Source organism: Eulemur rufifrons, chromosome 16 (assembly GCF_041146395.1).
Source record: "Eulemur rufifrons isolate Redbay chromosome 16, OSU_ERuf_1, whole genome shotgun sequence".
NCBI classification, from domain to species: domain Eukaryota; kingdom Metazoa; phylum Chordata; class Mammalia; order Primates; family Lemuridae; genus Eulemur; species Eulemur rufifrons.
In genome coordinates, this window is record NC_090998.1 from 82590496 (window position 1) to 82603775 (window position 13280).

Below are 13280 nucleotides of genomic sequence, written 5' to 3' on the forward strand. Positions count from 1 at the left end.
TTTGCTGTCCTTCAAACATGCCACTGCTCCTACCCTAGAGCCTTTGTTCTTGTTCTTTTTGCTGAAATGCTCTTTCCTCAGATATTCACATCATTTGCTCCCTAATCCTTTTAAGTCATTGTTTAAAGGGCTTATCTCAATAAGGCCTGCCCTAATCATTCTATTTAAAATTATAACCCATATGTCCTGTCTTACCTTCCTGGGTTTTTCCTCCCAGCGCACTTACCATCTTCTAGCATATTATTATTATTATTATTACTTTACTTTTTATTGACTGTTCTCCCTATGCTAGAAAATAAGTTCCCTGAGGACAGGAATTTTTCTCTATTTTATTTATAATACCTGCCTGAGACAGTGCCTAGCACAAATAATTAATAAATAATTACTGGATTGAGTTAGATAAAATGAAACTTCAGTATTTATTTATATCTGAAAATCTTTTGGAGATCTTTTTTTCATTGCCTGAGTCATTTCAGGTAGTTTCAGGTTTAATACTATTCTCTTTTTGATATCATAATATAAATCTGCTGATACATTAATTTAATATTCTAGCACCATCAGGAATGATTGATCTGCAGAAAGCTGTACATAGTTAATTTATGCAACTTGATGAATTTGGAATTTTAAGTATATGCCTGTGAGACACCACCATAATCGAGGCTGTGAACTTTTCCATTACCTCAAAAAATCTCCTTCCATTCCTTCCTCCCTCCCTTCCTTCATTCCTTCCTTCCTTGCTTCCTTTCTTTCAGGGTGGGAGGGGGACCACAAAAGACCCTGAATAGCCAAAGCAGTTTTGAGCAAGAAGAACAAAGCTAGAGGTATTATACCACCTGATTTCATAATATACTAGAAAGCCCTAATAATCAAAACAGCATGGTACCGGTATAAAAACAGACGTATTGACCAATGGGACAGAGTAGAAAGCCCAGAAATAAGCCCATGTATATACACTCAGCTGATCTTCAACAAGGGTGCCAAGAATACACAGGGGGAAAGAATAGTCTCCGCAGTAAATGGTGTTGGGAAACTGGATTTCCACATGTAAAAGAATGAAATTGAACCCTTATCTCACGTCATACATAAAAATCAACTCAAAACAGATTAAAGACTTGAATGTAAAACCTGAAATGATAGAACTCTTAGAAGAAAACTCAGAAAAAGCTTGTAGATGTTGGTCTTGGCAGTAATTTCTTGGGTATGATACCAAAAGCACGAGCAACAAAAACAAAAATAGACAAGTGGGATTACATCAAACTACAAAACTTCTGCACAGCAAAGGAGATGGTCAAAAAAGTGAAAAAGCAACCCATGGAACGGGAGAAAATATTTGCAAACCACATATCTGGTAAGGAATTAATATCCAAAATATGTAAGGAACTCTTAATAGCAAAAAACTCCAATTTAACTGATTAAAAAATGGACAAAGGACCTGAATAGACATTTATCCAATGAAGATGTACAGATGGACAAAAGGTGTATACAAAGTTGTTCAACATCACTAATCATCAGAGAAATACAAATCAAAACCACAATAAGATGTCACTTCAGGCCAGGCGCAGTGGCTCACACCTGTAATCCTAGCACTCTGGGAGGCCGAGGTGGGAGGATCGCTTGAGGTCAGGAGTTCAAGACCAGCCTGAGGAAAAGCGAGATCCCGCCAGGTGTCGTGGTGTGTGCCTGTAGTCCCAGCTACTCGGGAGTCTGAGGGAGGATTGCTTGGGTCCAGGAGTTTGAGGTTGCTGTGAGCTAGGCTGACACCATGGCACTCTAGCCCGGGTGACAAAACAAGACTCTGTCTCACTTCACACATGTTAGAATGGCTGTTACAAAAAAAAAAAAAAAAAAAGGATAACAAGTGTTGGTGAGGATGTGAAGAAAGGGAACCTTTGCATACTGTTGATGGGAATGTAAATTAGTTCACCCATTATGGAAAACAGTATGAAGCTTTCTTCAAAAAAAAAAAAAAAATAGAATTGTCATTTGATCCTGCAATCCCACTTCTGGATGTATATCCAAAGGAAATAAAATCACTATCTTGAAGAGATATCTGCACTCCTATGTTCACTACAGCACTGTTCACAATAGCCAAGATATAGAAAGCACCTAAATGTCAGTGATTGAATGGATAAAGAAAATATGGTACACACACACAGAATGGAATACTATTCATCCTTTAAAAAGAAGGAAATCCTGCCACTTGGATTTCCTTACAACATGGCTGGATCTGGAAGACATTATGATAAGTGAAATAAAATAGACACAGAGGGATAAATAGTGCATGATCCCACTTTTATGAGGAATTTATTTATTTATTTATTTATTTTTGAAACAAGATTTCACTCTTGGCCCAGGCTGGAGTGCAGTGGCACAATTATAGCTCACCATAGTCTCAAACTCCTGGGCTCAAGTTGTCCTCCTACCTCAGCCTCCTGAGTAGCTAGGACTCCAGGCACACACCACTATGCCCAGCTAATTTTTTTATTTTTTGTAGAGACAGGGTTTCACTATGTTGCCCAGGCTGGTCTCCACCTCCTGGCCTCAAGCGATCCCCTCTGGCCTCCTGAAGTGCTAGGATTACAGGTATGAGCCACCGTGCCCAGCCATGAGGAATCTAAAATAGTGAATCCCATAGAACCAGATAGTAGAAGAGTGATTATCTGGGGCTGGAGGGAGGGGCAGTTGGGGAGGTGTTGGTCAAAGGATACGGGATCAACATAGAGCCTATAGTTAGTAATACTATATTGTATACTTAAAATTTGCTAAGGGGATAGAACTTATATTAAGTGCTCTTACCACAAAAGAAAAGATATTTTAAAAAATATACAAAGAGGGCAGAAGGAAAATCTTTTGGAGATCTTAAGGTTCATTTAAATAGACTTTCTAGCCTTGAAAAAAGATATGTGAGCTCCAAATGTAAAGAAGACACATCTGACCAGGAAGATTTGTTAATAGCTATAGATCTACATGTGCCATTATCATACTTGTCAGTGTCATTTGTTATTAAATTATGTTTAGTCCAGCAGTTGATAGAGGATTGTATTTAAGATTGCCTTCCCTCTCGTACAACTAACAAGGCTTTCATCAGGGCATTAAAGAAGCTCTAAATAGGCCCTGCTTTTGAATCTGCATATCAGGAGGGGACTGGGAGCATGAGTGGGAGGATGTCATGTCCCAGTGATTAATGATCTCTAGGAAGCTGAAAAGGGGAGAGTAATATACACAGTATTTCTACCCCCTGGAGTAGGAATGCAAACACCATTGTGCAGATCTGTGCATAGTCACTGACTTCCTGGTAGCTGGAGAATTTCATACACTCTTCCACCACAAATAAAACTGTCAGAGAAGTGACAGAGCTCAAAAAGCTGGCCTTCCTTACTTAAAAAGAATAGTTCAAACACAGTGAGCCAGAAAATTAATTTTGTAGTTGTTTGGGAGCCCAGTTGTTTAATAAGAAATGAGAAAATGGGAACTTTTCTTGAAAAGCCTAAAACCTCCAAATATTTGTTGAATCAAACTCTGCATTTAGTTTCTTAAATTTACTGAATTCCTGGAAACTGCTTATATTAAATGAATGTGAAGGGGAAACATTCCTTTGTAATGAAATGACCCATCTTAAAACTTTTCAGTCTTGTCTCTGTGGTAGATTCAGAGAATCATACTATTGATGGACTTCTGAACCTATTGCCTTATGTTTAGGAAAAAAATCTAACACTTTACAATGGCTTGTACAGTTTTAGAAAGTAATTCTAAAGTAATTCTTTTTTTTTTCCTCTTTTATCCCCAGGGAAACTATGGTATTTAACAATTTCCAAATGCTTAAGACAGAAGCGAAACATTTTGAACTATAGATAAGAAGCTACAGATGTTTGCAAAAATTTTAAACAGAAAGTTTGTGGGAAAAGCATTCTGTTTCAGCTACTTTTGAGAGTTGGTTTAATAGTAGTTATCTTGTTTTAGTGAAGACAACCAAATAACTTTTATTTTACTAGGAACTATTCATAAGACTTGTTATTTTTTGCTCTTGGTTCATATTTTTTTGATGCCCTATATATTACCACTTATTGTTCTTCATTGCCTAACTTTTAAATTAATTCCTACTAATTTTTATTTTTCAATAATATAAAAAGAAAGAAAGGAAATATTCATTCTTGGGCAAATGGAGCCACACTTTAGGGTAAAGGAGAGAAAAATCTTTGTATTTTATTTTTTGTTTTTCTGTTTCTTTTGCTGTATTTTTTAGGGTGTCACTATAATCTAAATTAAAAGGAACTACTGTGGCCTAAATTAAGATAGCATTAGATGGATTAAGCCCTGAATTTGGTTTCCAAGTGGTTAGACTTTTAAATTGCACTTGCAAGAGTTTATTTTTAGTTAGGATGTGGTTATTTTTAGATTTGCATCTCTATCACTAGGAACTGTAATGCCTGTCTTTCCATTGTTGTTTATCAGGAAATTCTGAGGCACAAGCGTGTAAGATCCAGTTAGCATAGAACACTGCCTCTTCTTTTAGATGAAAGAATATGAAATAATGCATGGAGGAAAATATTTTCATTGAGAATGTGTCTAATTTTTAAATTGTTAGTGTCACTTTAATCTTTTGTGCACTGAACAAAAAAATAAGGTTTTTAGGGAATGCCAAAAATACAAGGTTTGGGTTCCCCCTACTGGTGTGCATCCCAGGCTTACGTCTTCATTAATACATAGTAGAAAGGCCTAGGAAATGGAGATTAGAAATAGCTATGTTGACTTCATTTTAAAAGATTTAATGAGAGAGAGAAAAAAAGCTCCATTTCCCTTTTCCTGCAAATGTCTTAGAAAAAATGGGATGATTCAAAATTGTATTTTCTACATCTAGAAAAAGCAAAACTTAATCCTACAATATTTGGTTTTAATGTTGTTGCCTCTGTGATAAGCTGCTTATATGCAGTGCTTCTCAAATGCTTTATATTGTAATCTAAGGAATAATAAAACACCAGTGGATCCACAAAAGGATTTAAGACCCCAGGAGAAAAAATGCAAAGCTAACATTGTTGTCATAATAAAATTAAAGAGCTAGCATTAAAGCTCACTAATTCCTATTTTAGCATGTCAGAAAGTGACATGACATCATGTGATTATGTCTGTCCATTTAACATGTTTTTTATAATTTGTCATATGTGTTATTTGAAGCAATTCTTTATTTTCTCTTAGGAAGTGCCAAGTAATATTAATGGGTCATTTTGAAAAAGAAAAATTTTAATTGACTCCTAAAAGTCACTTCTGAACTTCTTATTATGTTTGCATTTTAAAGGACTATTCAATCAAATTAAAATATTGTATCTTTAAATTGCTTTTCAGCAATGCAGTCAACCTTTTAAGCAATGTTCCGGTCTCTTGTTTGGATGTTCTAATTTGTCCATTAACCCATGAAGAAACAGCCCAAGAGGCAACGACTCTAGATGAACTACCCAGTGATAAAACAGCTGAAAAAGAAACAGTTTTGAAAAACAATACCATGGTATACAATGGTATGAATATGGAGGCCATTCATGTTTTACTCAATTTTATGGAGAAGAGAATAGACAAGGTAAGGCTGATAAAATGGAAGCCTTGGGAAGATGCTTTCAAAGAATGTAAATGTGCCATACATACAAACACATACCACTGAGCATAATTTTTAAATCTAGCCTTTTTTTATAGCTGACATGTTGCATAATTGTACTTTGGGAAGCATTTTATTGCAATATATGATAAATTCCTGAAACTTGGTAAATTTATTTGTTTAATGCTGAAAATTGTGTTCATGCAACGCCAAAATTGTGGCTAGTGCCTGACAGCAAAGGAAAAATTAATTACTGTTCCATGGACGTATTTTGAAGTCTTAGAAGTAAAAATTATCTCCCCTAAAACTTGATACTTTTCATAATACCTAAAAGACATCTTCCCCCCAAAAAAGATATTTTCAATTTTCCATTTGTTGTAAGCTGTTTATTTTCTCTGGTCTGTCAGTCACTTTGTCAGGTAACTATATTAAAGGTAGCAGACATGGATCACCAAATCTTTGCCTCATTTAAGCCCATTGGCTAAGTCAGTGGGAACCTTAGAAAATGTAGGAAAGTCCAGGAAGGACAAAAATAAGCATTAGTAAGCATGAAGATAACTGATAAAATGGAAATATTGCTGGGGAAATAATTATTAAAATACTTCATAACATTTGGTAACATGCCTCCCCCCCCAAAAAAAAGATATTAATATGCTCAGTAATGTGGAGGAAAGTAATACTTTTAGAAACTAAACTAATGTAGCATGTATGGTTTTCTTTACAGGGAAGCAGCTATAGAGAGGGTCTAACACCAGTTCTCAGCTTATTAACAGAATGTTCCCGAGCCCATCGAAACATCAGAAAATTTCTCAAAGATCAGGTAACTGTTTATGCATATTACATCTCAGAGTTAATCTTATGTGTGTTTTTTTTAATTCTAGTAACAGAATTAATGGATTGAATTTTTTCATAATGGTTTTCTTTCAAAAATCAGAAACTCCGAAAAGTTAAGTTTTAATCTTTGAAATTTTCCTAATCAAAAAATGTATTTTTTGAGTCATTCATTCCTTTATTCAGCAAATGTTTATTGAGATCTACTATGTGCTGTGTTCTGAACATTGAACCACAGATAAAGTCTTTGCCCTTGTGAAATTTACCTTATAGAGGGGAGACAAAAATAAATAATATATAATGACAGGTAGTGATAAGTGTTCTGAAGAACGATAAAGCAGAGGAAGAGAAAGGAGAGACTTAAAGGGGATAAGGGAGGGCCTCTCTGAGGAGATGATGTTTGGACAGGAAGCCAGAGAAGTAAGAAGAGTATCTCTGAGAATATCTGGAAGAAGAATATACCAGAGAGGACAAGTTCAAAATCCCTGAGATGAGAAGATGCTTTGGTGTGCTTAAGAAAAAGCAAGAAGCTTTTATTAAAAAGTCCCAAAACAATAAATGCTGGCGTGGATGCAGAGAGATAGGAACACTCACACACTGCTGGTGGGACTGCAAACTAGTACAACCTCTGTGGAAAGTAATATGAAGATACCTCAAAGAGTTACAAGCAGAACTACCATTTAATCCAGCAATCCATTACTGGGCATGTACCCAAAGGAAAAAAAGACATTCTATAAAAAAGACATCTGCACTCGAATTGTTTATAGCAGCACAATTCATAGTTGCAAAGATGTGGAAAAAACCCAAGTGCCCATCAATACATGAGTGGATTAATAAAATATGGTATACGTATACCATGGAGTTCTACTCAGCCACAAAAAACAATGGTGATCTAGCACCTCTTGTATTATCCTGGTTAGAGCTGGAGGCCATTCTACTAAGTGAAGTATCACAATTATGGAAAAACAAGCACCACATATACTCACCATCAAATTGGTATTAATTGATCAACACTTATGTGCACATATGGTAGTAACATTCATCAGGTGGCGGGGGGAGGTGGGGATAGGCATATTCACACCTAGTGGGTGTGATGTGTACTGTCTGGGGGATGGACATGCTTGTAGCTCTGACTCCAGCAGGACAAAGACAATATATGTAACCTAAACATTTGTACCCCCATAATACTCTAAAATTTAAAATATATATATATTGAAAAAGGAAAAGCAAGAAGGCCATTATGACAAACTAACAGTACACAAGGGGGAAAGCAGTAGATGAAGTAAGAGAGGTAACAAGAGCCAGATACATGAGGTTGTATAGGACTTTTGATTCTCTCCTAAGTAAGACGAGAAGACATGGGAGAGTTTTGAAAGGGAAGTGATGTGACGTCATTTATATTTAAAGATACTCTGGCTACTATTTGTAGTATAGACTATAATGGACCACAGTGGATGTGAAGATACTAGCCCAGAAGAGAAATGATGATGAAGGCTTGAAGGAGGATGGGAGTGGGTAAAGTTGATACCTTGGGATATGTTTTAGAAGTAGAGCTCACAGAACTTGCTGATAGATTGGGACATAGGTTGAGAAAGAAAGAAAACATAATCTAAGATGATTTTTAAACTTTTAGGTTATATCTTTAAGACTTTGACGATAATGGTAACTGAAACTGACCTCTAAAATCTCAATTTCAAGCACCTTCTCTTAGTACCCTCAATCCAACATCCTTTCATCTTCATGAGGATTGCTAGTCTATCATTTTTTTCACTATTCTTTTCACTGTCTTGTCTTCTCTCCTTACCTGGGCTGGATTCCACCTGTGGTTCATTATTATAATTGCATCTTTAGCACCTCATGCCCTCCCTCAGTCATACTCATGTGGCAGAACCCCACAAACTTGTTAAATCCAGCCTTCTGCCTATGCTGGGCCTCCACTGGACACTAGAACATGGTAAGAGAAATGAACACAACCATATTGACTAGTTTATATTAAATTTAAGACCACCAACCCCAAGTAGTTCCCTAGTACACTCCAAGATGACTATTATATACCTCCTTTTTCTTCAGACTTCCAGTGCTTACTTCCCTCTTCTCACTCCTATTTGTTGACCTCGTTTTCTATTTCATCAAGAAATCAAGAAAAAATTTTTTATCTTTCCACCACAGCATCTATCATCTGCATCTGTACTGCCGTATCCTTTGTGTCCCCCTCTATCACATGGATGAATTATCCCACTTCTATGGCCAGCCTTTGTCCTGGATCCCTTTTCCTCTCACCTTTTTATGAACTTTGCCCGGCTTTATTTCCCCTCTCTCTCCTAATATTAATCACTTTTAATATTTTTTATTGACACATATTTTTACATATCTATGGGGTACATATGAGTATTCATTACTACTCATCTTTTCTAATGTACTGGATTATTTCTGTCAGCACCCAAACATATCTTCTATTTTAAAAACAAACAAAACTTTCCCTTAATCCCATTTCTCAAGCTGCCTTCCATTTTTCTGCTCCTCTTCATGCATTGTGCCTCAGAAGAATTTTCTATAGTCTATTCTTTTTACTTTTTTTAAATTTTTTTAATGAGATAGGGTCTCACTCTGTCACCCAGGCTGGAATGCAGTGGCATAATCATAGCTCATTACAGCCTTGAATGCCAGGGCTTAAGTGATTCTCCCATCTCAGCTTCTTGAGTAGGTGGGACTACAGGCACGCACCATCTTGCTTAGCTAATTTTCTTTACATTTTGTAAAGACAAGGTCTTACAATGTTGCCGGGCTGGTCTCGAACTCCTGGCCTCAAGCAATCCTCCCACCTTGGCCTCCCAAAGTGCTGGGATTATAGGTGTGAGCCACTGTGCCTGGCCCTTTCTAATCTTGGACTCTCTCCTGAGCCTCTTATAATGAGGCATTCATGCTTTCCACCCCACTGCAAAGGTGTTTATCAAAGTTATCAACTCTGTATTGCCAAAGCTAATCATTCTCACATCTCCTTTTTTTAATTCCTCGAATAGCATTTGATATAAGTATTCCCTACTCCTTGAAACACTTTCTTCACTTGGTTTCTAGGACATAACAGAGAACTTTTGCTTGGTCCATTTTCTTTCTCTTCCACACCATAAATGTGTGAGTCCCCCAAGGCATTGTTGGTCTCTATCTCCACTCCCTGGTGATCTCATTCAGGGGTCATAGTTTTGAAAACCATCTATATTCTGATGACTTTCAAATTTATATCTCCAGGCCTGGCCTGTCACCTAAACACCTGACTTATATAATGAACTGCCTACTCATCCCCTTCCCCTGGATGTGTAATAGGATCTTTTTTTTTTTTTTTTTTTTGAGACAGAGTCTCACTCTGTTGCCCAGGCTAGAGTGAGTGCCGTGGCGTTAGCCTAGCTCACAGCAACCTCAAACTCCTGAGCTCAAGCGATCCTTCTGCCTCAGCCTCCCGAGTAGCTGGGACTACAGGCATGCGCCACCATGCCCGGCTAATTTTTTCTATATATATTTTTAGCTGTCCATATAATTTCTTTCTATTTTTAGTAGAGGTGGGGTCTCGCTCTTACTCAGGCTGGTCTCGAACTCCTGAGCTCAAATGATCCGCCCACCTCGGCCTCCCAGAGTGCTAGGATTACAGGCGTGAGCCACCGCGCCCGGCCGTGTAATAGGATCTTAAGTTTAACATACCTCAAACTAATATCTTGATTTCTATCCCCCTGACCTATTTCTTCCTGCTTTTTCCATGTTTCAATACACTGATACCACTATTCATCCTGTTGTTCATTTATCACCATATAGAATTTACCCAAATAAATGAACCAAATTCATTTTTCCCCTTTATATTTATGATGAAGATTTAGTAAGTACCTTATTATGTATAGAATACACCAATAGTGGCTGGGCATGGTGGCTCACGCCTATAATCCTGGCACTCTGGGAGGCCGAGGCGGGAGGATTGCTTGAACTCAGGAGTTCGAGACCAGCCTGAGCAAGAGTGAGACCACGTCTCTACTAAAAATAAAAAGAAATTAGCCAAACAATTAAAAATAGAAAAAATTAGCCGGGCATGGTGGTGTGTGCCTGTAGTCCCAGCTACCCTAGAGGCTGAGGCAGGAGGATCACTTGAGCCCAGGAATTTGAGGTTGCTGTGAGCTAGGCTGATGCCACGGCAGTCTAGCCTAGGCAACAGAGTGAGACTCTGCCTCAAAAAAAATACACCAATAGCGCTAATAAGGAGAGATTAGAAAGTAGGGACTCTTATCTTTGAGGAATTTATGTCCATTGAAAGAAGAGAGAGATACCATAAAAGCATGAGTAATCATTTAAGCAAGACTGATTAATTAATTAAGGTTATTTTCACATTTGATTATTTTAAGACATTCTCCCTTGACTAGGAGGACTTGGTAAAGAATAATAAAGGAAAATACTTTGTAACATAGGGGATCCAGATTCAACTAAACTGTTTAGATTTTGCCATCTCTAACCAGGATGGCCAAAAAACCTACTTGTTAAAGAGCTTCTTTATATGAGGGCCTTGGGCCTCGTATTGTGTAGATATAACAAAGTATGAGACCCATTCTCTGTCTTCAAGAAACACGACAGTATAGGTAAGGAGAAAAAACATGACAGGTAAAAAGATAACTAAAGATACAAGGCATAATACAGAAATCAACTTCTGAGGTGAATGCATTGTAGACTGTGATGATCAAGAAAGGCGATACTTAAAGTAACAGATGATTAACTTTGATAATAGTGTAAACGGAACCATGGTTATTAGATTATTGGCCCTGTAGTGAATTGGTCTTAAGTATTCTGTATTTGAGCAGGTAGAAAAGAAAACAGATGGTAGAAATTACTGATCCAGGTTATATTAGTCTGGAGAGGCTTATAGAAGCAATGAGTATTTGGTGCATTTGAAAGAGAAAGGACAATTTTTATCAAAGAAAAAATTTATTGGAGGGTCGTATTTGGGAGGATCTACAGATGCAGTTTGTCAGGGAGTGGTATATACAATAACACCAAAATTTGATTAAAAACTTAAGGAACCTGAAACATAGCTTACAAAATTTTTACATGATAACCTTTGTTAATAGATTCTGTGCTCTGGGTACTATAGACAAATAATACATGAAATTTCTTGTTACATGTCTCATTCTTTTAGAAATGGAAAATAAACTCAGTATGGTTGGCTCAGACAAATAATAAGGATTTATTGTGCATTGCTTTGTGCCTAGTATTGTGCTCTACCCAGCCAGAGATCCTGAAATGTGGATGCTGTAAATACTTTGGGTAGATGACTCAATTTTCTGAGATTTAGTTTCCATTTTTATCTATCTCCAGTGCCTCCAATACTTCCTGTTACATGGTTGGCACTCAATATAGAGAGAGAGGAAAGGAAAGAAGTCAGTTGAATTAATTAGATAAAATAATACATACATAAAGGGTCTGGCATATAATAGGGACACAATAAATTACTATTTGACTTTGTATCTATCCTCATTTCCTGGCACAGTACCTAGCTTATAGAAGGCACTTAATAAAAGTTACTTGAATTAATTCACTTTTCCGTCAATCAGTGAATATTTAGTGAACACCTATAATATGCCAGACACTGGGAAGAGAGCAGTAAACAAAACAAAGAAATTCCTGCCCAGTGGAACTAACTTTTGTGGAAGAAGGCAGACAGTAAAATGTAAATATATACTGTGTCAGGTGGTGATAAGGACTATGAGGAAGATTATAGCAGAGTAAGGAGATGTGGGGGTGGTAAAAAAGAGAATGCTAAAGGTTAGTGATATAGGGTACTTAGGGAATGTCTCCTATAAGTGACATTTGAATAGAGACTGAAGGAAGTAAGGGAGAGAGCCATGCAGGTTTCTAGAAAAAGAGTTTCTGGGTAGAGAAAAAAGCAAATGCAAAAGACCTGAGGCAGGAAAGTGCTTGGCATGTTTAGGGAATTCCATGGAGGTCTGTGTGGCTGGAACAGCATAAGCAAAGAAAATAGTAGAAATGAAGTCAGGGAAGTAGCAGAAAGCCAGATTATGTGGAACACTGTAAGGCATCGGTCCCCAGAGTTTTTAGTACCAGAGATGGTTTCATGGAAGATAATTTTTCCACGGACAGGGTTGGCGGGTAGGAGGATGCAGCTTGGTTTCGGGATGATGATTCACACGCATTACATTTATTGCAAACCTCTCTGCTAATGATAAATCTGTGTTTGCAGCCACTTCCCAGCACTAGCATCACTACCTCAGTTCCGCCTCAGATCATTAGGCATTAGATTTTCGTAAGGAGCCTGAACCTAAATCCCTTTCATGGGCAGTTTACAGTAGGGTTCATGCTCCTTTGAGAATCTAATGCCCTGGCTGATCTGACAGGAGGCAGAGCTCAGATGGTGATGTGAGCCATGGGGAGGGGTTGTAAACACAGATGAACCTTTGCTGGCCACTTACCTCCTGCTGTGTGGCCCAGTTCCTAACAGGCCATGTACTGATACTGATCCATGGCCTGGGGGTTGGGAACTGCAGCTGTAAGGGAGTTATTGTAAGGACCTTGCCTTTTACTCTGAGTGAGATGAGAAGCCATGGGAACTGGAGGATTTTGAGGAGAGGAATGACAGGATCTGACTTTCAAAGGACCATCCTAGCTGCTATGTAGAGAGTAAATCATAGAGTGACCAAGATGGAAGCAGGGACCACTTAAGAGGCTGTGATATTAGTACAGATAAGAAATATTGATAGCTTGGACTTGGTAATACTGAAGGAGGTGATAAGAAGTGGTTGGATTATGAGCATATTACAAAGGTAGAGATGACATAATTTGCTGATAGGTGGATGTGGGGTATGAAAGAAAGATGTCA

At 37.6% G+C, this 13280-nt stretch overlaps 1 protein-coding gene across 13 annotated transcripts in view; it reads left to right on the top strand.

The window, feature by feature from the left end:
* RIC8B (RIC8 guanine nucleotide exchange factor B) overlaps window positions 1–13280 on the top strand; it is a 108488-nt gene that overhangs the window by 56573 nt on the left and 38635 nt on the right. For all 13 annotated transcript variants that reach the window (XR_011235764.1, XR_011235765.1, XR_011235763.1 and 10 more), the window contains 2 exons: window positions 5341–5569; window positions 6309–6404. Coding sequence is in view for 9 of the 13 variants with exons in the window: in XM_069491365.1 (XP_069347466.1) it covers window positions 5341–5569; window positions 6309–6404 (325 nt within the window). In the remaining 4 variants the exon portion in view is untranslated. The remainder of the gene's footprint in view (window positions 1–5340; window positions 5570–6308; window positions 6405–13280) is intronic.